This window comes from Meriones unguiculatus, chromosome 2 (assembly GCF_030254825.1).
Source record: "Meriones unguiculatus strain TT.TT164.6M chromosome 2, Bangor_MerUng_6.1, whole genome shotgun sequence".
Lineage (NCBI taxonomy): Eukaryota > Metazoa > Chordata > Mammalia > Rodentia > Muridae > Meriones > Meriones unguiculatus.
Window position 1 is genome coordinate 14,383,678 of NC_083350.1, and position 26,717 is coordinate 14,410,394.

General features: G+C 43.9%; 1 protein-coding gene across 4 annotated transcripts in view; it reads right to left on the minus strand.

The window, feature by feature from the left end:
- The window catches only part of Dym (dymeclin), a 272,516-nt gene that overhangs the window by 34,994 nt on the left and 210,805 nt on the right, over window positions 1–26,717 (minus strand). For all 4 annotated transcript variants that reach the window (XM_060377040.1, XM_060377038.1, XM_060377039.1 and 1 more), the window contains one exon: window positions 12,179–12,292. In XM_060377040.1, the coding sequence (XP_060233023.1) occupies window positions 12,179–12,292 (114 nt within the window). The remainder of the gene's footprint in view (window positions 1–12,178; window positions 12,293–26,717) is intronic.

Consider the following 26,717-nt stretch of genomic DNA (forward strand, 5'->3'; position numbering starts at 1 on the left):
TTGCATTCCTAAGACAAATTTCACTGGGTCATGGTATATAATCTTTTCTGTACGTTGGTGAATTTAATTTGCTAATATTCACAGATTTTTGGGTTTGTTTGTGAGAGACACTGATCTTGATGTTTTCAGAGGGGTCTTCTCTTGTTTAGGTTTTGAGGTAATGCTGGCTTGATTGAATAAAGGCATTTTCGTAAGTATGTGTTCATTTTCATGCAGGCCAGAATGATCCTTTGTGATATCTTCTTTGACTCGTTAAAAGCATGCTGCTTAATTTTCAAATATCTGAATATTCCCTCAATTATCTTATTGTTGATTCCTAATTTAATTGGGTTGTGATCAGCAAACACATTTGTCTGATATAATTTTTTTAAAGATTTATTTTATTTTATGTGTACAAGTGTTTGCTTATGTGCATCTATATGCACCACGTGTTCCTGGTACCCACGAAGGTCAGAAGAGGGCAGTGGTCTCTCTGGGGCTGGAACAATAGATTACTGTATGCCACCATGTGGGCACTTTGAACTGAACAAATTCTCTGTGATTGTAGTAAGTGCTGTTAAATGCTCAGCCATCTCTCTAGCCCCCAAGGTCAATTATTTCAAAGTTTAAATCTGAGACTTATGACCTAGTATAATCTTTATAAGATTATAAAGAAGCAGAGCAGTGCATGCTTGTAATCTCAGCACTCAGGAGACTGAATTGGGAGGTCTGAGCATTCAAGGATACCCTGGTCTATGCGGAGAGTTCCAAGTAGCCTAGGCTGCAGAGTAACCCTGCTCCAAACAAACTAATAACAAAATGATAAGAAATAATATAAAGTACTTTCCACTCTGCTGCCACAGGGCATACCATTTGCTGTCAGTCAGATCTGGCTGAGAGCGAGTGGCATTCTTGGTGATGACCGAGTTCCATTATATTTGAATTATCTCTCTCTTTGCTTTTGGTTTTGTGAAGTTTTGCTTCATTTACTTAACTTTTTCTATTTTTAGAAGTTTAAAGTTAGAAACATATAGATGCTTGCCAACATGAGAATGGCTAAACTGCCAACAATTCAATGTGGTAATGTCACGGCATCAGCAGAAAGAAACTCTGCGTACCAACATAAACACCTCTCAGAAACACAGCGTGGGGGAAAAGGAAGGTTGTGCTTGGCTTCGCTCACCTTTAATCCCAGCGCTCAGAGGCAGAGCCAGGCAGATCTCTGAGTTCTAGCACAGACAGGGCTAACCAGAGAAACCTGTCTCGAAAGACAAACAAGCAAACAAACCAAAAAAAATTAAAAAAGGAGGGAAAAGGTACAAGGAGAACACGGTGTATAATCATGGTTTCATCATGACCAGCTCAGAGTCTACCCGGAGGGCGGACAACAGAGAAGACAGAAGAGGGGTCCCCGCCAGTCTGAAGGGCAGACACGGTGGTGGGGCAGCCTGTGAGGCTCTGCCTCCAAGAGGAGCCCCTTTTCTTTGGGGTCACCTGCCTTCCAGGTGGAGGGCCCAATATCCACAAGCCCGTGAGCAGCACTAGCTGGACTTCAATAATGACATTCACTATTGTTTGTTTATATTTAAGAGAACTGTGACGTTATACTGAATTATATGCAAAAGAAAGCTTTTTAAAATAAACCCGTTAAGGCTTGTGACGACAAAACACTGTCTAATGAGGGAGGGAAGGTGAAACACCTCTAATTCCATCAAGGCTGTCTGTCAGTCCAGACTTCATCCCCCTAGTTGTGGTAAGGGCAGAGAACTGGTGACCATGTGATAGGGGTCTCTCAAAATCTAAGATGTCATCAAGATTTCTGAAATTACAAGTATGCAGGTGACATCCTCTCAAAATCTTCCTGGCTGGAGGCCAGCAGTACTGGGTTTGTCCTTGAGAGAAGGCGGGATGGACGTGTGTCTGGTGCTCCTATCGTAACTGTATGCAGTGCTCCCCTGCAGCCCCGCTTTGAGGCACTCTCTGGAGGAACTGACATACAGCTGTGTTTGGTTAACTCCCAGCCCCGTGCTGGGTGTGTGTATGTTTGTGTGTATGCCCATGTGTGAAGGCAGGAGAAAAACTTGGGGTGTTGCTGCTCAGCAGCTCCCCACTTGCGCGTGAGCGTGTGTATGTGTGTACAGAGGCCACAGGAGGATGCTGCATGTACTACTCTATCCCTGCAGATAAGGTCTCCTGAACCCAGAGCCCGGTTGGTGGCCAACAAGCCCAGCCATCCTTCTGTCTTCATGTCCGAACACTATGGGCTTACAGGCATGTGTACGCACCCACACTCAGCTTTCTCCGTGGGCTCTGGGGATCTGAACTCAGGTCCTTACGCCTATGCCGCAAGTGCTCTTACTCACTGAGTCACCCCCACAACTGTACCTAGTATTTTGAGACAGGTATTTTGCTGGTCTAGAACTTACTAAGTAGGGTAGGGCAGGCTGGCAAACCCCGAGGGATCATCTTGTCTCTGTTCTCTCCGCCCTGGGAGAATAAGCATGTATTACCATGCCTGGCTTTTTATTCAGATTCTAGGGATTGAACTTACTTGACTGAGCCATCCCTACCCAAGTGCTTCTCTCTCAGTGTGCAGAAATGGTGACTTGGAGAGTGGTAGCACCTCCCGAATGTGGGGTGTGCACATACAACACAGATGTGGTTGCTGGGAACCGAACTTGAGTCTCCTGCAAGAGCAGTACCAGGTCATAGGTCTGCATTTTGAGCATGCGCCTGCGGAACGGTGAGGCGTGCACCTCCCTGCTCTAAGGACCACACTTTGAAACTGAGCTCTTAATGCACACATGCTTAAAACGCTAAGACGTTAAATAGCATCAATCATTAAATCAATTTAGTAGGCCTGGCCAGCAATTCAAAAAGATAGAGGATTATGAGTCCACCATACTCAGGGTCTTCATTAGGGTTGCTATTGCTAGGATGAAACACCATGACCAAAAAACAAGTTGGGGAGGAAAGGGTTCATTTGGCTTAGACTTCCAGCTCACAGTCCATCACTGGAGGAAGTCAGCACAGGGACGCAAGCAGGGCTGGAACCTGGAGGCAGGAGCTGATGCAGAGGCCGGGGAGGGGTGCTGCTTACTGGCTTGCTCAGTCTGCTTCTTACAGAACCAGGAACCACTAACCCAAGGGTGGCACCACCCTCCGTGGGTTGGGCCCTCCTCCCCCACAATTAGTGAATTGGGAAAATATCACTAAAATTATGGCTGGATCTCATGGAGGCATTTCCTCATCTCAGGTTCCTTCCTCTGATGACTTTAGCTATTGCCAAGTTAACACAAAACCAGCCAGTACACTCACTGAGCACTGTTTCACACAATTGTATGCAAATGCGTATATTGTTATACATGGTGCAAATACATATGTGTGCATGAATTTAACTGGGAATGGCAGTTACAAAGTTTGAAAGGTACTAGTCTAAGGACTTCATTGTAGCATTAAGTGACAGACACATTGACTTGACGGGAATTTATGAGTCCAGTTGATTCTGTTGAACTTAAAGCTAAACGCGCCTTGGACTATCTCACTCTCACAGACTTCCTTTGCCTAGATTTCTCCTTTACCTCGGCCTATGGAAACCTTACCTTCCTTCAAGACAGACGAGGTCAGGCCCAGGCTTCCACTTCACTCTCCCTGCCTTGTCCAGGTATGTCTTCTTTCCAGAATGTGCCTCTCTACCATCTATCTGACACACAGGGAAACCTGCCCTCTTGTTAGCTACGTCTGCTAGGGTGCATCCTTCCTTTCCTGAGGGCTGGGTGATGCTGCACATACCTTTTTCTCTCAAGGATGTCCAGCAATTCTGTGCTCAAGTAGGGTAAAATAACTAGCTTGAGCAGAACAGCCAAACCACACTTGTATGTTACAATGTACTATTTGAACATTACAGAAATCAGATAACTGACAGATGTGACATCGGGGAAGAGAACAGGAGAAAGCGGAAGTTTTAAAGTCCATATTAAAGATCTATAAACTAGATGAGCAGTGGTGGACACGTGCCTTTAATCCAAGCACTTGAGAGGCAGAGGCAGGTGGATCTTTGAGTTGGAGGCCAGCCTGGACTACAGATTGAGTTCCAGGACAGCCAAGGCTACACAGAGATACCCTGTCTCGAAAACCAAACCAACCAAACCAACAAAAAATCTGTAAGATATGCCCAAAAGCATACAATACATACATGTAGGCAAAACACTTACACATAAAATAAAATGAATACATCTAATAAAATTCCTTCGGATATATTGATTTGTGTGTGTAACTCCATATGTGGGAAAGTATTCTAAAACTTAACATTTAAAAAACAAAGACTTTAAAACTCATTCGTGGCCGTGGAGATAGCTGAGGGTAAAGAGCCTGAGGCACAACCCGATGAACTGAGTCCAGGTCTCCAGAACCAGAAAACGGCTGGACACACTAGTGCAAGTGTCTAATCTTCCTGGGAGGTGGGAGGCAGAGACAAGAAAATGTCAGAAGCGTAGGGCCAGCTCACTTTGCGCATCAGCGAATAATAAGAAAACCCTGTCTCAAGGAAGACAGCAAGGACTGACATCTGAGGTTGGTCTCTGACCTCCACACATGAACTGTGGCACACTCATGCCCATGCTCACACAAATAGATGAATACTCCCCTGGCCTACAAAATAACTTCATTTACTGTGAGCTGGTTACCACTTTTAATTATTATGATTTATCAAGTTATTCCACAATTTCCTATTGGCATTGAAAGAGAAGTTATCTTCTGATTAAATTTTCCTTGAAAATATGACCTAATTTTCAAAGGCTACACATGACAACATTCTTAATTCTCCAATGACACAAATAATTAACTGAGATCACGAAGAAGGGGCACCAGGAGCCTTAAGGCTCTCCTGTGTGAGGTGGTGTGGCAGTGAGCACACGTGGGGCTGAATGACATCTGTTTCATTTCCATCAGCAAAGTGGGAGCCAGGACCCTGCTGAGTTGTGGACGCAGAGAGCTGGAGCTCTGAGCCATGCTGGCTCGTGAAGGGCATTCTACCTTTATACCCCAGGTGAGCAATGAGCAACTAGGGGTGTCAGAGCTGGCTCTTTATTCTCTTGTTGAAGAAGAAGGTCCAGAAAACGTAAGGGCTGCCTTTCCCAGACTTCATGGAACAGTCAAAAGAGAATGTTTAGACTGATAGTAATCTATTTACTTTGAACAGCCCAGCTGTTTAACTGTATACAGATTTAGCCAATGAGTGCACATTCCCACACAGACTATTACGCAAATATTTTAGAAGACTATGTCAAATAATATTTGATTGAAAACTATTTTATTTGGTTGAATGTCAATTACTGTGCTATGCATGGGCTTCTAGATCTTAGTGTTTACTTGTCCAAAATTGGAAGAATAATTCTACAAATTTAGCTTTCATTCTTCAATGAAAGGAAAATGTCAAAATGTCAGGGTTATTTACTTAGCTGATGAGTAAATTCATAAGTTCTATGGTTCTCTTAAGCCAAGGTAGTCAAAAACTGAAATTTAATGTAATATATATATATATTACATTATACATACATATATGTATTATATATATGTATGATATATATATATGATAAATCACTATGTAGACACTATTCTATGCCTCCACAGAGCTTATTAAATAGTATTTCCAATTGGAATCCGTTCCTACAAATGCGTCACGTGTGTAAAGCTCTTGCACACCAATGTTGTGTATATGCATGCAAACTCCCATGAATGGCTGACCCCTCTCATGCGCTACCAATGTTCAACGCACAGCTTTTCCAACCAACTTTGGATACTGCAGTGTCGTATGAATTGAACCCTCAAGGTTTCAGGTGATTTGGTTTATTGTACACACTACTTCCCTCAAGATGATTAAAATGACTGGGGCAAGGCTTGGTTCTGAAGCTAAACAGCCCCCTTTCCGAGTAGCATCTGTGGTAATGACAGGTTCTCATTTACAGCAACAGAGCATGACTCACTACTTGCAAGTAACTTCAGCTTTGCCTCTAGTATGGGTGATGGATTGTTTTGTTTTCTGCTTTTAAATGGAACCATCCATCTTCCAACCTCTATAACCACAGAGTGTGGTGGCAAGCTGAGCCCAGGGGTACAGTTTTTTTTTTTTTTTTTCATGTTCCAGAACAAAAGTATCTGTCTGGCTTAAAGAATTTACTCGTGACCTTGGCCTTAATAGTATATTACTCTAAACAAGGGTTAACTTCTCTGGAGCCTCCACAGATCAGCTAATTTCTCTAGTGTTTATAACCACGAAAAGGCTGCATTTTCGTGTCAATGTGACTGTCTTAAAGAACATTTCTTCTTGAGCACGATACAATAAAAGGACAATATGGCTTGTACCCTGTAATTCATTTTGCTCTAAGGTCAACATTATAGGTCAAGCTTCACTAATTTCTATGGCCCATGGAAGGGTTCTTGGGCGAAAAGTGCTTGTTAAAGGAACTAGAAAACAAACCAGGCATTGCAGCATGTGTAAGAAGGGAGCAAGAGTGAGATGAAAGAAAGGAGCCGAGGCTGAGGCATATCAGGATGAGACAAACAAGAAGAAAGGTGCCTGGGCAGGGCTCAGAGCACACTGCATTAGCTGTTGATGGAGGAGAGGGAGGAGGCTCAGCGAGGTGCAGAAAGGTGGTCCAGTGCCGAGTCCACCTGGGGTCTGGGGCCCGGAAGATACAAGACTAATCTGCAGTATTCCATAGTACACAGAATACAGTGGGATATGTTGAAGGACAGGGACATCAACCCCAGGAGTTCACTGGCCAAAGCTAGAGAAATCTGGGCAAAAGGAAAACTGAACTAAAACCTACAGAGTGAACTACAAAGCTGTCACTTGGCGAATACCGCAGTGGTAAGTTCCTCTGCTGTCAGCCCGACATACAGATAGATGGTAAAATCAGAGGGCCAGACTCTGAGGAGAAATGAGATAGCAGCAGAAAAGACAAGTGTCACTCTCAAGACAGTTACCATTTCCAAAGAAACAAACAGTCATGCTTCACTGGATAGCCTGGAGATGCCAATACCACACCAGAAGAGCCCTGCAGATCCACACATCTCCTGACCATACTGTGGATGCTTCTGCGGCCTTGGCCACATATACACAGCTTCAAAAGAGCCGGGAAAAAGAAAACCTACACACAAAAGAGACCAGGGAACAGGAGACTAGGAAGATGCAATAGGTAACCGCGTGGGTCTTGAGAATGGGTTGGGGTGGAAAAGATTACAGGGAGAGAACGACAGCAAATTCAATGAAGGCCTGTGGCTTCGTCAACAGTAATGTGAATTGTAGGGTTTGAGACAAGAATGACTATGAATATCATCAAGTGTGTGTGTTATAGGACATGTGTGCACATGCATGTGGAGACCAAAGGACAACCTTGGTGTCACCATCAAGGATGCTGTTTATTTTCTGGGAGGACAGCTCTCACCTGGAGCTCACTAATGGGCAGACTGGTTGGCTACCCAGCCCCAAGTACCCTCCTTACAACTTGTGCCTGTGCCCAGTATGGGCCCAGGAATCACTGCCCGAGATAGAACTGTACTATTAATGTTACTTTTCTGTAAATATAAATTATGTAAAAATAAAATGCACAAATGACAGCAGCCACAAGAACAGCACGGACTCTGTCCCACCCCCAATGCTGTCAACCCTCCTCTCCCCCTGACTTTTCTACTAGTTACCACTTTCTAAAATGGCACTTATTTTACATGTTTAATGTATGATGCATCTCCGCCACAACTGTCAGCATTACGCAAACAGGGCTCATTTGTCTTGTCCACTGCAGTATCCACTGTGTCTAGGACAGCACCAAGAACAGAGAGAGGCAGCTACAGACAGGAGGATTCCAGAAGACGGCAGAGTACAATTTGAAAAGACCATCTAAAGGTGCAAAAATTTTGACTCCTTAACTTCTAGATGCTAACCAACCCCCATTTCCTCCAAAGAGCACAGAGCACGGGTGGTTCATGCCTCCACTCATTCTGTGGACTAAGTTAGGCAACAGGGGCTACGGACGAGCTACTGGTGGACTGAAGACATTATATATCTAAAACAGGGCAGAAGAGGACAAGACGCAGGAATAAAGTGCTCTGGGCATTTTAAGGAGAGAGACATATGTGGAGGCAAGAATAAAAAGAAAGTCTTCGTGAATTTAGCAGGGCCTTCAAGCAGTGTTCAGAATGTGAATATGTGAGATGACAAGAGGGAATGATGCATGCAGATGACAGAGAAGGTGAAAAGGGACCTGCACGTCCAGATGAGAGAGCTACAGGAGCAAATCCATATAGGGAGGTTGGGGGAACCAGACACAGAGCTGCCTGGGGCAAGGGGCCAGGAGGTTGGGAGAAGAGGCTTAGGGGATGTGAGCTGTCTAGAGTCGCAGGGTAAGAACATCAGACGGTAACAGGGCACTGCTCTACAAAACTCTGCATGGAAGAAGGAAAAGAAAAATCAGAATTCTGGACTCAAAGAATCACAAGAACTCTTCGGTATAATTCTGTATAGCCTTTCATCATAATACTGTGTGTGTATGCGCATGTGTGTCTCTGTACATGTCTCTCTGTGTATGTATGTGTGTGCACATACATATGTGTGCTGTTGGCATCAGGAGTCTTGCCCCTCTGCTCTCCATCTTATTCATGAAGCAGGGTCTCTGAACTGAACCCAGAGCTCACAGATGCAGCCAGGCTAGCTAGCCACCTTGCTCTAAGGATACCGCATTGGCACCTTGCGAAGGCTGTCACTGCAGGTAGCCACACACCCACCCAACATTTATGTAGGTCTTGGAGACTGGAACTCCCATCCTAACTAACACTGGGATGGCAAGCACTTTCTTCAGTGAGCCATCTCCCCAGCTCCTCCACCTTCATTTTGAGACAGGGTATCTTGCTGAATCTGGAGTTCACCAATCTGGCCAGACTAGCTGACCAATGGGCTCTGGGGAATCCCTCTGTTTCCACCATCACAGCACTGGAGTTGTGAACATATGTCTCTGAGCCCAGCTTTTTACATGGGTGCTGAGGATTTTCACACCTGTGCAGCCAGCATTTACCAATGAAGACCCGCCTCCAAGCTCCCACAGGGCTTCTTTTAACCCACCTCTCCAGTGCCATGGATTTGAGCCCTCAGGTCACATGACGCTTCCGGACTTTGCTATAGGTTCATCTCATGAAGTGGCCAAGAAGACACACATTCTTAAAATGAATAAGAGGATTCTTGGTCCAATTTCCATCCAAAGATGACACAACCCTGAGTGGGTAGACACTATCTCCTGGGATCCTCTCTTCTTCAGGTCATGCACCCTCCCTCTGCTTACCTCATGTGATTTACAGGCTCTTTACTATAAATCACATTTACACCTGCTTTTCTGTCTCACATTTGGGCTTACTAGTGTAATGCTAAACATGATCTCAAACTAACATATGGGTCTCTTCATCACAGTTCAGGCTAGCAGAGGGTGAAAATATCTCCTGGAAAAAGGTTGCTTTGCTGATGTATATAGCTGGGCCCAACTTTGCACTAGAATACTAGACAGCAGTGGTGGCAACAGGAACAGGTCATTGCTATAAAAACACTTAGAAAAGTATCTTACAGCATCATTATTATTGTAGCACTTAAGTTCTAAGATTTACTGACAATTTACATTTGCCAGGATTTTGAGAAATAGTGTCAGAAGATTAAAAAAGGCTCGCATAATACAGAAGCAATCAATACAGAGGCTGTACCAGAAAAACAAGAAATAGATTCAGTATGCCAGTCACTTTTACACCAACCTGACACAGGCTAGTCACCTGGGAAGAGAGCCTCTCAGTTGAGAAAATGTCACCATAGGCCTGGCCTGTGGGTAGGTCTGTGCTGTGTTCTTGATGATTGAGCTGAGAGGGCCCAGTTCACTGTGCGTGGTGCCACTCCTAGGTAACTTTAAAGCAGGCTGAGCAGGGCGTGAGGAGCAGGCCAGTACGCAGCACTCTTCCCTAGCTACTGCACTAGCTCCTGCCTCCAGGTTTCTGCCCTGTTTGAGTTCCTGCTTAGACTTTCTTGGATGATGGCTTACAAGCTGTAAGAAGAAATAAACCCTTTCTCCAAGGTGCTTTTGGTAATGGTAATTTATCTCAGCAACATAAACCCTAACGAGACAGCCAACAATCTGTACTAGGGGTTGTCTTAGCCAGGGTTTCTATTGCTGTGATGAGACACCATGCCCACAGCAACTCTTATAAAGGAAAACATTTTATTGGGGTTGGCTTACAGTTTCAGAGGTTTAGTCCTTTATTGTTATGGCGGGAAGCTGGGGTCATGCAGACAGACATGGTGCTGAAGAAGGAGATGAGAGCTCCACATCTACAGGCAGCAGAAGGAGACTAGGCATAGCCTGAGCATCTGAAACCTCAAAGCCCGCCTCCACAGTGACACACTTCCTCCAACAAGGCCACAGCTCCTAGCAGTGCCACTCCCTATGGGCCAAGCATTCAAACACAAGGCTATGGGATATTCCTGTTTAAACCACCTCAGGTATTTATCTACAATAGTCACTCTCACTTTTCTGCCTCATTCTTCACAATAGCTATGAAGTGGAATCAACCCAGGCACTGTGGATGAGCAAAAGAACAAGGAAACATGGTATACACATACCACGGAATATTACTCAACTGTAAACAACTCTGCCATTTATAGCAACATGGATGGAAGATGCAAATAAGTCAGGCACACAAAGACAAACATTGTATGTTCTTTCTTGTATGTGGCTGCGCCACACTGATGTATCTCAGAGAAGAGAAGGTGTAGAACAGTGGTTACCAGAGCCTAGCAAGGGCGTGTGGGAGGAGGACAGTTGCTGGAAACATGAGGTGAACAACTTTTAGCACAGGAGAACCGCTATGGCTGGCACTAATCAAGTGACTATTTCAGAACAGCTGTAGTGAGGATTTGTGAATGCTCCCAGAACAAAGAGCAAATGTCTGAGGTGACAGATAATGCCACAACCCTGATCTGACTCCACACCTGTATTAAAATGTAAATATGTACATTTCCTGTGTCAAATAAAAAAACTACAGTAAAAAATAAAAGGGCTAGCCCCTCTTTCGCTATTCATTTACTTACCTTGGGCTTCAATTTTGTTTAAAGGATACACTCAACCAAATCAATGAAGGAAAGAGGTAAAGCCACGCGGAGTATGGGAGGTCATACAACTGTAACTTTGTCCTCTCTTTCTGGACAGAGGACCCCAGCCTGTTCCCTGCTTCCCTGGATTCATGTTCTTCCCCACAGAGTCCGGAGTGGACTGCGAAGGGTCACGCTGCTCCTTCTGCCTCTTACACATGGTCCTGAGAACAGCTGGCTGCTTCTTACAACGCATTACCAGTGTCTGTAGACCCTGAGCCACTCTCTGCAGGTCATTGAACACTTTCTTTCTCCTTTATTCTTTAGAGTGGGGCAGGGGCTGGGAGCTCACTGTGGTATTTCCCAGCAGAACTCTGAAGGCCTTGGCCCTAGGCTGTGGCAAGGAAGCTGGGCTTCAGCTGAAGCCTTGCCAATGCTCCTGGACCCCCAGTTTGCTCCAGGCAAACCAGGTCCTTGATGGTGATAGTGACAACCTTACAGCTTCTGTGGTTTCCCTTCACTGTGCATCCTCAGGCTTTTCTGAGCTTTTGAGTTTTTCATACTGAATCAGTATTACTGAAGTCAGGGTTTTATTTCTGACAGGTTTGGTAGGGTAAACAGAAGCTACTCAAGTACACAGGACTTCTCGAGAGGCATAGAACAGTGCTCCACAGCTTTCTGTGAGCTGCTGCAAGTGTCAGCATCTCTGGGGCCACTGACAACCTCAGCCACCTACTACAAGAAGCTGCACAGTTTGGATGCAGAATGTTCTTCAAAGGCCCACACATTGAGGACTTGGTGTCCTGCTCACGGGGCACCTGAGTGTTTAGCAGAGGCACTGAGAGCTGCTCATGAGGTGTGCAGCAGTTACTCATGGGATACACAGGGATGGGAAGGAATATTTAGTTGTTCTCTTCTGAACTGTGGTTTTGGGATCAGAGTAGAGTAGAGGGGGTGTTTAGGCCCTCTGACATATGAGGACTGCTAAGCAGTCTGAGCCTGAGTAATGCCTGCTAGATGCTGATACGTGCATCAAATGATCAACAGCCAGTGTCACAGGCAATTCTCTAGCTGGCTTACCTTTAGTCTGTCTTTAGGCAGTGCCACGACCCCTTGTTTAATGATTTCCAAGACTCTTTCCACTGACAGCTCAGCTCCAGCTTGCAGCAGCCTTGAGCTAAAGAAGGAGATCACCTGTAAAGAAAGAGCCATTTTAAAAAAAGATTTATTTAATTTCATTTTATGTGTTAGGCCAGCACATCCTGTATGTGTAGTACATGCATTCCCGGTGTCCACGGAGGTCAGAAGAGGGCATCAGATGCCCAGGAATTGGAGTTCAGAGGTTGTGAGCCAGTGTGTGGGTGCTGAGAACTGAAGCCAGGCCCTCTGCACAAGCAGCAGCGCTCTTAACCTCTGAGTCATCTTTCCAGCCCTGAAGTTATTGTTTATCAATCACTTCTATAGTCCTCCTGTCTCAGCCTCTCAAGGAGCTGGGATGATAGGTGTGTGACACCCAGGGCATACGCTGTTTAACCACGCAGTTATCTCAAATGTATTTCCGGTGACGCCTTCCTCACATGAAGTCAAGCCTTCCAACTTCCAGTTTTAAAGGGACCCAGAACCTGCTTTATCTGACCACTGGCTGTTGACCTCTCTTTACAGGGTTTTTGGTCCTGTGCAGCAGGGTGTTCATTCTGGCTGCTAATAGTCCTGATGCTGCAACCTCCCAGCTTGCCCATCTGCTATTTGCTCTTTGTTATGGAGGAGTGCTGAGCAGAAGGTGGGAAGGAAAGCAGAATCTTCAAGGTGTCAATTTCCAAGCTTAATAAGAGACCCCGGCATTCTTAACCCCAATCGCCAGGGTATCAACAGCCAGCTTCCGTTTTTGTCACCACACAGCCTGACCTATTCGGTAAGATGCTAACACAGTCCCTTTCTAGATCACTAATCATTTGTAAGAAAAATGAAAAGCTGCGGGGTAGGGGTGTCATACTGACTGAATTTTGCCTTGCAAGTGTGAGGAAGTTCCAGGTTACTGAGAGACCTTGTCTCAGAAAAGAAAAAAGAAACAAAGGAAAAAAAAGGTGTTGTACTTGAGGAATGGCATCAAGGTTCACACTTGGTTTCCACACAAGTGTGCCAGCACACAGAAACATAAACACACATACCAAAATAAATGCCAAAAACAACTGAAAGCAGAGCAGGAGATGTAGCTTAGTTCTAGAATGCTGGACAGCTTGTGTGAAGTCCTGTGTTCAAGCCTGAGTTCTGCAAAACCCACACCCACCACCAGTCCAGCAAACCACAAGGAATGCCGTCATTGTTTTCCAACAGAGTATTATTAAAGCCACAGTGTTACAGCTCAGGAAGGCTGCTGACCCTCTTCACTTAGAAGGGTAACAGTGATTATAGTCAGACATTCAAAAATACAAACGTTTGTTTCTAAAGGCCGAACATCAGGCTGGTGAGACAGCTCAGGGAGGCGCCTGCCACCACACCAGATGACCAGAATTTGACCTCTGAGACCCACATGGTGGAAGGAGGGAACCCATTCTCTGAGTTGTCATCTGATCACCATATATACACATATAATACACACACACACTTTTTTTTTTTTAAAGAAAATTAAAAAACTTTCCCTTTTCTGTTGTTTTCTACATGGCTTCTATTTCATATGTGAAATAGGTATACAAAATTTTGAAAACCTTTACATGCTTTCTCTGAAATATCTCTCTTCACATCAACAGTTATTTTTATCTCTTTCTCTCTCTCTCTGTTTATTTAGAGACAGGGTCTCTCTATATAGCCCTGACTATCCTATATTCATTCATTCATTCATTCATTCATTCATTCATTCTTAAGGTTTCTCTATATAACCCTGGCTGTCCTGGATTCATTCATTCATTCATAAACAGGGTTTCTCTATATAGCCTTGACTATCCTAACTTCATTGATTGATTGACTGATTCATTCATTCATAGGCAGGGCCTGCCTACCTCTGTCTGTCTGTCTGTCTGTCTGTCTATCTATCTATTTATCAGCAGGGCCTCTCTCTATAGCCCTGGCTGTCCTGGATTTATTGACTAATTGACTGATTGGTAGAGGTCTCTCTATATATTGGCTGTCCTGGCTTTATCTCATCTATCTATCTGTCTGTCTATTGGCAGGGGTCTCTCGCTGTAGCTTTGGCTGACCTGAAACTCACTCTGTAGACCAGGCTGGCCTCCAACTCACAGAGATCTGCCACCTGAGGGCTGGGATAAAAGGCGTGGGCCACGCCTGGCAGACTCATCCCTTACTCCAGAGCACCAAACAGAATCTCCCTAGTCATGTTGATGGACCCACTTGTTGTGAGACTGTGTGGGGACTTACTTCCTCCACTTCCTGAGGTGGCACCTGCCCCAGGAGAAGCATTATCCTCTGTCACATGTGCTTATTGTATTTCTTTCAATCTGGGGGATAAATATTTTTCAAAGATTTTTTTTAATTGAATCCAGATCCTATAGGAACATAGCTTTTCTTTTCTTTCCCTGCTTTCTTTTTCCTTTTCTCTGTTTTCCTTCCTTCCCTCCCCTCCTCCTTTTTTTTGGTGGAATCCAGGTTCTGCATACTCCAGTCAGGAGGTCTACCACGAAGGGGCCTCTCTCGCCACAGACCAATACAACACAACGTAACACAGTGTATGGGAGCAACAAGGGTAGTGCACCTGCCACGCCTGGGCACCAAGGCTCTCCTTCCTCCCTGCACAGCACCTGGAGTTTTGCAGTTCACTCTGGTACATTGTTAGAGCCAATACTATCAAGAAAGCGCTCTACCACCACGTCCCAATTTCAGCCCATTGCCAATACCACCAGTAAAATGAAATCTCTTTCTTTTCACACAAACAAAGGAAGCTCTAATATGTCCTTTCCATGAACTTAAGGAATACTGGGTACAACTTGTGTGGGACTGCTGATCAAGATAACAAAATGCTCACGATCAGAGCTAAGTGGAATATACCTAAGAGACGCAACAGGCCAACGAAAGCATGAACACTCGCACATCACTGAGGCAAGGAAGAAAGTGACATCATGACAGGTCTATTTTGTTCTCCCTGTGGCTTACGCTGGCTTGCCTCTAAGCCATTAAGGAATTCTCATGACATCAGGAGAATGGCAGGGAAGCTCCAGCTCTAAGTAAATTTCATTCATTTATTTATTTACTTACCTATTTATTTATTTTTAAAAACTGTGCCTCATTTGTATGTTTAAAGTTGACATTCTAATGTCTTGGTATTCAGAATGTCACTATTTCAGGAAATGACAAAAGTATTACTTCTAGAAGAGAAGTATAGTTTCTACGTCAGGAGGAAAGGAAGTAAACTGCTGCTGGGCCTCTTGAGGAGCACGCACTCTCTACACCATTTATTTAATGCTCACAGTGATTCTATGATAAAATCGTTTCCTACAGGTGAGTAAGCAAGACGGAGAGACATGCGTGGATGGGAGTGTGTCAGGTGCAGCTGGAACTTAGATGCCCCTTCTAGTTTCACTAAGTCTCCACTGATTGTCAGGTTGCTTCCAGTCCCCTGTCCTCCTGCTGGGGAAGCAAACACGGGGCTTTCTTTGCATATGATAGGCAAGTGCTCTACCATCCAAGTATGCTTCCAAAGCAATTCAGCCAACCAGCCAACAACTAGGGTCTCATTATGCAGCCCCAAATGGCATAGAACTTGCAATCCACTTGCAATCCTCTTGCTTTCTTTTTTGTGAAGTTAAAAGTTACCCAAACCCCCGCCCCTGTGTGTGTGTGTGTGGGGGGGCACACATGCTATGGTATGTGTATGGAAGTTGGGAGGATGTAGAGTTTGTGGGTTCTAGGCATTTGTGGTGAATGTCTTCACCTGCCGAGGCATTTTGCAGGTCCTTTGCAGCTTCTGAGTGCCGGTTTGTAGCTATGTGTGGTATACCTAGATAAACTCAGTTTAAAATACATGATGTAGGTTGTTAAGCCAAAAATTTCAGAGAGAATCAGATTTCAATACTAGTAAAGATTGTAAAAAAAAAATTTCAGAAGATATGAAATTGTATTTTTTACTAGCTGTTTAGAATTTTGGTTGCATTAATAACTTTAGTGATGCCTACGACAGATAGTGTGGTTCTTATCAGCTCACACAACTAAAAATCATATCCATCCACCTGTTGTGAAAGCAGCAAATGGCCCTTACATCACAAATTCATAGCTATGAGCCACTCTCTTAGGGTAGGTGAGTGTAAAAGGAGCAAGTGTGTGCTAGCCAGGTAAACATTCTTCCTTGCAACATAGCCACTCTCTCAAGAACCAAAAGAGAAGTGCTAGGTATTTTTAAGGTTTTTTTTTTTTTATAGGAATCAGTTTAATAAGCATTAGACCCCTAAAAGAATGTATCGTTCTACACAAAATCCCCTCTTGGCCAAAGGCTAGCCTCTTTTTGAATTTTTATTTTATTTTTATTAATTACAGTTTATTCACTTTGTATCCCAGCTAAAGCCCCCTCCACCATCCCCTTCCGCCGTCCCTCCCTCTTCTCTTATGCCCCTCCCCCAGTCCAATGATAGGAGAGGTCCTCCCCTTCCATCTGACCCTAGTCTACCAGGTTATATCAGGACTGGCTTCCTTGTCTTCCTCTGTGGCCTGGTAAGGCTGCTCCCCTCTCAGGTAGAGGAGACTGAAGAGCCAGCCCATGAGTTCATGTCAGAGACCGTCCCTGTTGCTATTACTGGGGAACCCTCTTGGACACTGAGCTGCCATGGGCTACTTCTGTGCAGGGGTTCTAGGTTATCTCCATGCATTGTCGTCCTTGTTTGGAGTATCAGTCTCACCAAAAGGCCCCTGTGCCCAGATTTTTTGGTTCTGTTGCTCTCCTTGTGGAGCTCCTGTTCCCTCCAGGTATTTCTGTCTCCCCCTTCTTTCATATGATTCCTTTCATTTTACCTAAAGTTTGGCTATGATCTCAGCATATGTTTTGATACCCTGATGGGTAGAGTTTGAGGAATGGATACAGAAATTGTGGTACATTTACACAATGGAATAATACTCAGCAATTAAAAACAAAGAAATCATGAAATTTGCAGGCAAATGGTGGGCCTAGAAAAGATCATCCTGAGTGAGATAGCCCAGAAGCAGAAAGACACACATGGTATATACTCACTTATAAGTGGATAGTAGACATAAAATATAGGATAATCATATTAAAATCTGTACATCTAAGTAAGCTAATCAAGAAGGAGGGCCCTGGGTAAGATGCTCAATCTTCATCAGAAAGGCAAAGGAGACAGACTTCAGAAGAGGGAGAAAACAGGGAACAAGACAGGAGCCTGCCACAGAGGGCCTCTGAAAAAGATTTATTTTTTATTAATTTTAATTATGTGTTTGTAAGTACATGAAAGAGGCCAGAGTCAGCCCCCCCACCCCCACCCAATCCGGTTTTTTTGACATAGGTTTTCTCTGTGTAGCTCTGGCTGTCCTGGAACTCACTCTGTAGACCCAGCTGGCCTCTAACTCAGAACTCCGCCTGCCTCTGCTTCCTGAGTACTGGGATCACAGATAGGCACCAGCACCACCTGGCATTGTTGGAAGAAGTGTGTCACTGTGGAGGAGGGCTTTCAGGTCTCATATATCTGAAAGCTAGACCTACGTGGCAGTCTCCTGCTGCCTGCTGATCCAGATGTAGAACTCTCAGCTCCTTCTCCATCACCATGTCTGCCTGTATTCTGCCATGCTTCCCACCATGACAATAACGGACTAAGCCTCTGAACTGTAAGCCAGCCCCAATTAAATGTTTTCTTTTGTAAGAGTTGCTGTGGGCATGGTATCTTTTCACAACAACAGATACCCTAACTAAGATACTCTGCTAGTAGTGAATTCTGATTTTATCTGAAAACGTTGGCTCAACAACCTTCATTACATCTTTCATCTTGAGTATTTTGAAATCTAGTTTAAAGCTAAGCTTATCTGGGCTTAGTGTGTGCATAGGAAAGAGGCCAAGCCTCTCGGAGCTGTAGTTATGAGCAACTCTAAGCTGCCTAAGAGTGGTGCTGAGTACTGGGAATACAACTTGTGTCCTCTTGAAAAGCAGCGCAGACTTTTAATCACGGAGCCACTGAGACAGGGTCTCATTCTGTTGGCTCTGGCCATCCTGGAACTGACCATGCAGACCAGGCTGGCCTTGAAGTCACAGAGATCCACCTGCCTCTGTGTCCTGGATGCTGGGGATTAAAGGACTGAGTCACCACAGCTGGCTTGCTTTTGTTTTAAGACATTAATAAACATGTTTTTGAAAGTAAAATAGGTATGTGTTTCCTTATTATCTATTTTCTTTTGGGAGGGGAAATTATGGAGTCAGGGAGGATGTTGGGGCTCACTAGGATGTTGGCTAGCCTGCCTGTCTGCCTCTGCCTCCTGAGTGCTGGGATTAAAGGATTGTGCTTTTGTTTTAATCATCATGGATTTTGACAGCCTCCTCAATGTGGGATTTTGCTTTCTGCTTTCAGGAGAGATGGCATACACTGGGGAGATAAGAGATGAGGGTGCCTATCTCTGGACTCCGTCGTGGATGTGTACCAGCAATGGGACTTTAGGACACTCAACTGCAGAGGTGAGGAGAACACGTTTGCTGATAGCCAGGCTGGCAGTTACTCCTAAGTCCTGGTGAGTTATCTCACATCTTTATGTTCACTGTCCTGACCTGTAAGCGATGTAAAAACAGTGCCTGCCCGGTGGTCTGCTGTGATAATTAGGTTACATGGAAAGTGACAAGTGCCTTACACGTGTGGAGAATTCAGGATGTCACTGTTTGTCTGTGCCAGTGCTTTAGTTTACAGAATGAACAAAGCCCCTGCGTCTGTCGCACAGGAATCAATAACGATAAAGCGTGAGCATGGCCTGTTAAGTGAAACCTATGCACAAGACCACCACTGTTACATTTAGCCAATCAGAAGGCTTCCTTCCTTGGCGGTCTAGATCCTGCACATAGATGTGGTTTCTAAGAGCTAAGTTTAGCCACAAAGGCCACCTTATTTAAAGCAGTACCACAGTGTGAAGTTGGAAGTAAACTTCTGGGAAGTTTCCACATTAAGACCAGCATGATCTCCATGAAATTAATACATTGCTGAGGCCAACTGAAACTTCCTTAATTTTCATGTGGACTTACATAGAAATCGCTTTCAAGATACAAATTATTTTCAGAAAAAATAGAAGTTAGTCCTAGACTCAAGATAGTTTTTTAAAATACTTGTTTGCATAGTTTTTTTGTATCATGAAAAAATGTTATTAAATTAAAAAAATTAAATATATCACCTTTTCTGAATATTGGCCTACTGGTCTGTTTTCACAAATAAAGTTTTATTGGATGTAGCCAAGCCCACTGGATTTCTGTATTTCATGGCAGCCACTGAATTTCAACTTCAGAGCTGAGTTGTGATAAGACTGTACTTTCTAAACTCTCAAAGATTTATTATTTGGCTACTTACAGAACAATTTGATAATTCCTTCTTTAGAAAACCCATCATTATTATTTGTTTTGTTTTTGAGGCAGGGTTTTACTATATAGCCTTAGTTGGCCTGGAACCCATGGAGATCTGCGTTCCTCTGCCTCCCAAGTGTTAGGATTAAAGGAGTGTACCACAATGCCTGGCCGAAAGCCAATTATACAGTGGATCATGTAATAAAAAGCCTTCTAAGCTTTCACCACTTTGGGAAGTCTTTTTTTTTTTTTTTAAATCTGTGTTGTCTGTGTGTGGAGGTCCCAGTCAGTGTCAGGCATCTTCCTCAATTCTCTCTTCATTACTTTTATTATTTTATTTATTTATTCATTCATCCAGTAATCCATTTATTTATTCATCCATCCATCCATCTATTTATTTATTATGTATGCAATGTTGCCTGCATCCATCCATCCATCCATCCATCCATCCATCCATCCATCCATCCATCCATCTATCTATCTATCTATCTATCTATCTATCTATCTATCTATCTATCTATCTTAGTATGCAATGTTTCCTGCATGTGTGCCTGCAGGCCAGAAGAGGGCACCAGAGCTTATTACAGATGGTTTTGAGCCACTATGTGGTTGCTGGGAATTGAACTCAGGACCTCTGGAAGAGCAGCCAGTGCTCTTAACCTCTGAGCTATCTCTCCAGCCCTCTTCATTACTTTTTGAGTCAGTCTCTCACTGAAGCAGGAACTTGCTAACTAAAGCCAGACTGACTGGCCAGCAACGCCCTATGGATCCTGCTGCCTCTGTCCCCCCAGTGCTGGGATTTCAGGTGCATGCCACCACATCTGGCTTTTACATGGGTGCTAGGGAATCCGGTTTAGATGTAACACTGCCATTGTCTGCCACCCCCTACTTAGGAACTCTTGCCTTCTTTCTGTACAGTTTTTATCCAGCATGGTCTTTTTGGTTATCTGAGTTCCTTTAGAATTTCCTGTAGCAGCACACTTTCTCTGCCTGCAAATATCCACATCATGTTTCTAGATTCCACATATCATCTCTGTGGAGTTTAACTCTATAGACTCTCCCCATCTCATTTTAAAGCGCCATTTTTGACAAGGAGGCTCTCGTTACTGTCTTCCTCTGTTCTAAACGCTTGTATATAATGCTTCTCTTTTCTTTAATGACATTTAAGTCTGTATTTTCTCTTTTTTTTACTTAGCTATTTAAATAGTGTGTGGGTGTTAAATGGACTTATCCTGTCAGAGTTCTCTAAGGGTCTTGGATCTGTACTTTGACACCTTTTTATCTCTTTAGGCCTGCTCTTTCTCTTTCCTGACATTCTAATTGCACTATATTGGACCATCTAATGTCATCTTACAGCTCTTAGTCCATTCTCATTTCCACATTTTTCTTACTGTGTTTGTTAGAATTTTTTTCCTAGTGATTTATCTTTAAAAATCATATTCCTGGCACCTTGGCTATACCCAGGCCTATTGATGAGCTAGTGTTGGCAATTTTTTTGCCATCACATTCCCATTTGATTTTTTTTTTTAATTGTAGTGTCCGTCTCTGGGATTCTCTGCTGTCACTTTATTCTACCAGGTCAAGAGCTGGCAAACTTTTTTTTTTTAAACAAGGACAAGGTAGAAAGTACTCCAAGCTCTGAGTCACAATACCTGCTCTATTATACATTCTTCTTTTAAAAAAGCCTTTAAGACTGTAGATGATGATGTTCTCAGTTCATAGGCTGTACAAGCCACACCTCAGTCTGGATGTGGTGTGTGGGGTAGGGGATCATGCTTTGTTGATAGTCATCCTAGACACTTTAATAATATTAATCATAATTTAAGTGCTTGGCTGATAGTTATAACACCTGAATCATCACTGAGTCTATTCTGTTGTTTCTTGATAATTTTTTTTGACTCACTATGTGTGGTTGAGTACTGGACACAATGCAGAGAACTATAAAGACTGAGGTGGCCTCAGTGCTGGACCAGATTTGAGGATGAACTAATCTACTCAGATAGTAAACTGTATTTGAGATTTTTGTTGCCATGGCCTTTTTTCAGTGTACCGCAGTATCTAATGAGCCTTCTCCTTTGCACCTGCAGTTTTACAGGCTTTCCGGCAGGGCTGCTCCACTTTCTCCTTTTGGTTACCTCTGTATGTCTAGACTATGGGAGTTGGTCCTACTCACGCTAGTGATCCTTTCTCAGCAGTGGACTGCTGTTGCTTGTGACTCAGCACTTGCTAGGCTGGTGGCAGAAGGCAGTGGACTCTGAGTTACCCTGACTGGCGAGTCTAAGACTAGGTGTTTAAGGAAGCTGTGTATCTGTGATCCGGTGTGACATTTTCCCTCAGCTTTTTCATTCCTTTTCTCATGGCAGTCAAATAACGACAGTGAGTTTTTTGTGACAGACAGATATCTTTAATGATATTCTTAGAGGCTAATGTAGTTTCTTGACCCTTCCTCCCAAATAGGCATTGTTTTCTCCCATTTTTTCCCAGTAACCAAGTGTCCTAAGGGCAGGTGTGGTACCCCAACAACTTTTGCACCCAGCAGGGCCATGGGAACACATACTGTTTCATGTCCTTCCAGCTGGTAAAACTTATGAGTATAAATTCTCTGTGTCCGAGTGTCCTAGTGTTTTGTCATGTTATCTCAGGCTACTCTCATCCTCAGGCAAATTGTTAGACATTTAAAGCTAACTTGACTTGCATGGTAGCAGTTTGGTCCTTCTGTGCTGTGAGACAGGGGATCCAGTCCTAGCATCTCATGTTGGGGAGTGGACCTATTCCTTCTCGGAATCCAGGCATCCTGGTTGCCCTGTGACCTCAGCTCCCTGATATATAAACAAAAACAAAAACAAAACAACAAACAAAAACCAAAAAACAAAAAGAACCCCAACCCACCACCATAACAACAATGAACACCCCTATGCTTTTGTGGTTTATGTTTTTCTTTGTTGAGAAGAAATTCTTTCAATGTCCTAGGCAGAACCCATATCAGGAAAATTAATTTATAGTAGTAAATTTATTGAGATACAGTTTGTCATACACTAGAAGGACTCCACTCATTTTAATTAAGCAGCTGAATGAGCTCTGACAAATGTGTAGCTATTACCTGGCCTCACCCATCTTCTCAACACATCTACTCCCTTTCTTTCCCAAACAATTCTCCCTTACCTCATCTTACCATCAGTTCACAGCCTAGAACTCTGTGTCCAGATAGCACAGGGCTCACTAGCTACCTCTTTCAAGTCTTGTTTCAGATACAGCTCAGAGAGACTTCCTAACCACTCTATAAACCTGCCACTTCCAACCTCCATTCTAACTGTTCTCCTTCCCTCCCTCCTTCCCCCAAAGCAACTGGATAGATACTGACGATATTCACTGTGATACGAAAGACTAAAGAGAAAAAAATCCTGCATTCACTTTTTGGAGAAAACAGAAGTTTATGATTCAATCAGTTGGACGTGGGACTGACAAAGAAATAACAATGTGCTGGTGTGGAGTGCGGCACGAATGGCTGGGACTAGAAACACAATGCAAACTGTAAACTCGCTTCATCTGGAGAGCAGCATGGTCTTTCTGTCATTTCCTGCCTCGGCTACTTAGGAAGTCATTCATGTCTTCCTTGTATGGTGTCCTCACTGCTTGATTCTGCTCCTTAATTCAGTCAGATGACATCATCTTCTGTTCTGAACAGAAAGAATGTGTAGAGTGGGCACTACAAACCCGGGCACCTGAGAAATACATCTACCTTCTTTTGTAGATGTTAAAGGTGCTTAAAGATTACTCATTCCCACCTGAACTACTCACCATTACCAAATCTTACTAACTCTCAACTCATCAGTTCAAACTAACAGCCGATTTCTTGTGTCCTCCACCAAGAGTTTTCAACAGACAACGTCTGCTAAGCCCAGTTTCAGTATTTATGGAGGAGAAGAGCAAAGAGGAAAGATGTTACTGATAAACCTTTAACAGAGTTCTTGTCACTTTGCAACAAACAGTCTCAAATGTAATGGATTCTCAATGTGCCCAGAACTATTTTTGATTAAAGTATCTAGCAAAAAGTTGTTGGATTGTTGGAAACCTTACTCATTTTGAGTCTTACTTAGGTATCTCCAAGTGATGTTGAGGACATGGGAGTTAGGAAAGGAGCTGAATTCAAGTGGCAGAGTAACTTATTAGCAAGGTGACTCCCTGCTAACCACTTTCCCTCTCTCCAAGGACTGTCTCCCTCCAGCGGGTGGAGGAGGGGAGCCAGGGAGATCAGCATGGAACATCCGTCACACGGCGTGTTGAGGGTGCTTCAGAATACTCTAGCTATTACTTTGATGTTGTGAACGGAGATGCGGTATACTGACAAATCTAAACACTGCACACTTGCTGATATAGGTTAAGTGCCAGGAAATGGCTCATTCCCATCTACTGCAGGTATTGAACAGACCCAACAAGGAAGAGAGGTAGAGACAGGAAATGAAGGGAGAGGTGAGGGAGGAAGAAGATGGGAAGGTATGTGTGCTAGTTAATTTGATGTTAATTTGATGTCAACTTGACACAAGCTAGAGTTATCTGAAAGGAGAGAACCTCAATTGAGAAAATGCCCCCATAAGATCCAGGTGTAGAGCATTTTCTTAATTAGTGACTGATGGGAGAGGGCCCAGCCCATTGAGGGTGGTGTCATCCCTGGGCAGGTGGTCCTGGGTTCTGTAAGAAAGCAGGCTGAACAAATCATGGGGAGCAAGCCAGTAAGCAGCACCCCTCCACGGCTTTTGCATCAACTCCTGCCTCCAGGATCCTGTCCTGTTTGAATTCCTATCCTGGCTTCCTTCAATAATGAACAGCAACATGGAAGTGTAAGCCAAATACACCCTTTCCTCCCTAACTTGCTTTGGTCATGGTGCTTCATCACAACAACAGTAACCCTAATAAGGATAGTATGGAGAAGGAAACTGGAGGAAAGCAAAAGCTAGGCTAGGAAGAGGCCAGCCAGATGGGCACACACAGTGAATGTGATGGCATAGAGTACAGACTTGGGGGCTGGCAAGGACTGTCATTTTATTAAACATTTTCATAACACAAAATCTAAATAAACTTGGAAAACAAAGACTTGGAGCTTGAAAAAGAAACAAATGAAACACTTAGAAACAAATGGAAGAAAAAACTACTTCACCATCGAAATACCCATTCTCGGGTGACACTTGTAGGCATACTCATACATCAAAGAGCCCTGAGCATGAAAGGCCACTCTTGGCATCAGATTGATTTAAAAGGATAAAAGGACAGAAAATAGCACAGTACAGCCATGGGGGATCCTCTTTGTATGCAGGCAGACCTTGAACTTGCCATTTTTCTGTCTAAGGATTTGCCTAAACCCCTTGAGAAGCTGTGATCACAAACTTGTGCCATCAGGCCCAGACGAAAGTCCTTACAGTGACTTCACAGATAATCTTTTTCTCCTCAATAACAGCTCTGATGCAAGAGAATCACACTACTGAGGGTGGATGCAGCAGCCAATCCAGTTTACAAAACATGTGCCCAAGAGAAACCCACACTCACAGCTTAAGCTTCTGGGTCCCTATAAAGGACATACTTGGTCACGAGTTCTCTTACTTTTAAAAGTTCCAAACTTTGCTTCTCACTAGGTATTTATAGTTCTTCCCAGTGCAGACTCAGCTTGTCAATCAAATGTCATTTTATCATAGCTTTGTACTGTGGTGGGGTTGCTCAGTGACACTGCTGACATTCCACCTTCATTAGCTTTCCAGGGAACTGAGCTAGAAGCAGCTTAACACAATTTCTAATGCACATCAGAAAGGGTTTTGTTAGCCCTTTAACTCATGAGCATCATGATTCTTAAGTGTAAGTGTTTCACACTTCCAAAAAGGATACAAACAAGAACCAGAAATGAATTTGTCAAATCAATTTTGCTCTATAAAGCTGCCTTTCCAGAAAAATTTTCACCCCAACAGTCTAGTCCTTAAGAGCAGGCTATGCAGGAAGGGGTGGAGTGCTGAGGGTCTGGGTGCCTTTTCCTCAGAGTTAGGATCAGAGCTGGGGCTGCATGTCTCATCCCTGGGGTTTGCACTTTTTATACCAAAGGATACAATTAATATAAAACCTTCAACTAAAACCACTGTCTATAGTTGTTTTTTTTTTTGTTGTTGTTGTTTTGCTTACATCACTTTATTACAGAAGGCAGGAACAACTTGAGTATCTCTTGAGTAATAATTTATTTCATGGTTTTATTAATACTAATACCCCTCAATTTTTAAAATAGTTTATGGGGAAGAGACATGGCTCAGTGGTTAGGGCAGTTCACAACCAACTGTAACTCCAGTCCCAAGGGATGTGACCTGCAGTTCTGGTCCCCTTGAGCACTGTAATGTATGTGGTACACATGCACACATGTAGGCAAAATATCCATACACATAAAAAATGAATCAAACCACGAGTTTATGAAGATTACAGACTTAAGAAGGGGGATTTGGAAACAGAAAAATATTTTTGTGCTCCCAACTATGGGCTGAGATCAAACCCACGTTTTCCCATGCGCTACACAAAGACTGCCTGCCCAGGGCTCCCTCTGCACTCTAGGAAAGAAAGTTTGAGGTGTGACACAGGAGGTTCTTCTGTGTGCAAACACCAACAAGCCCCCACGAGCACGGACTCACAGCGGCGAGGATGTGAAGAACTGCCTAAAATGTCAGGTCTCAGGTGAAGCAACAGCGTTGAGTACTGGGCTTGTGCACCGGGCTGCAGCAGCGGCGATGCTGTACAGCAATGCCGGCTGCCGGGGTGCACGCCCATGGCTAGGGCAAGAGGAGACGCAGCTCCATGGTTTGCTCTAGCTGCAAGCCTGAGGGACATAGGAAAGCACTCATTAAACTTCCGGCAAAGAGTGGTTGTGTAGTTTCCTCCCCTCCTCCTGCCTCTAGGGTCTCCTAGTGTTTCTGAGCCTGGAACTCACCATACTCCTGCTTCAGCCTCCTCAAAGTGCTGGTATCAGAGGTCTGTACACTACACGGGGAAGCAAAAAACAAACAAAAAACAACAACAAAAAACTGTTCCTGTTCTCTCTCTTGCTCTCTCCCTTCTCAGTCGTTTTACAGAGCAGGTCAATGACCACTTTTCAACAGCACTGTCCACCAGAGC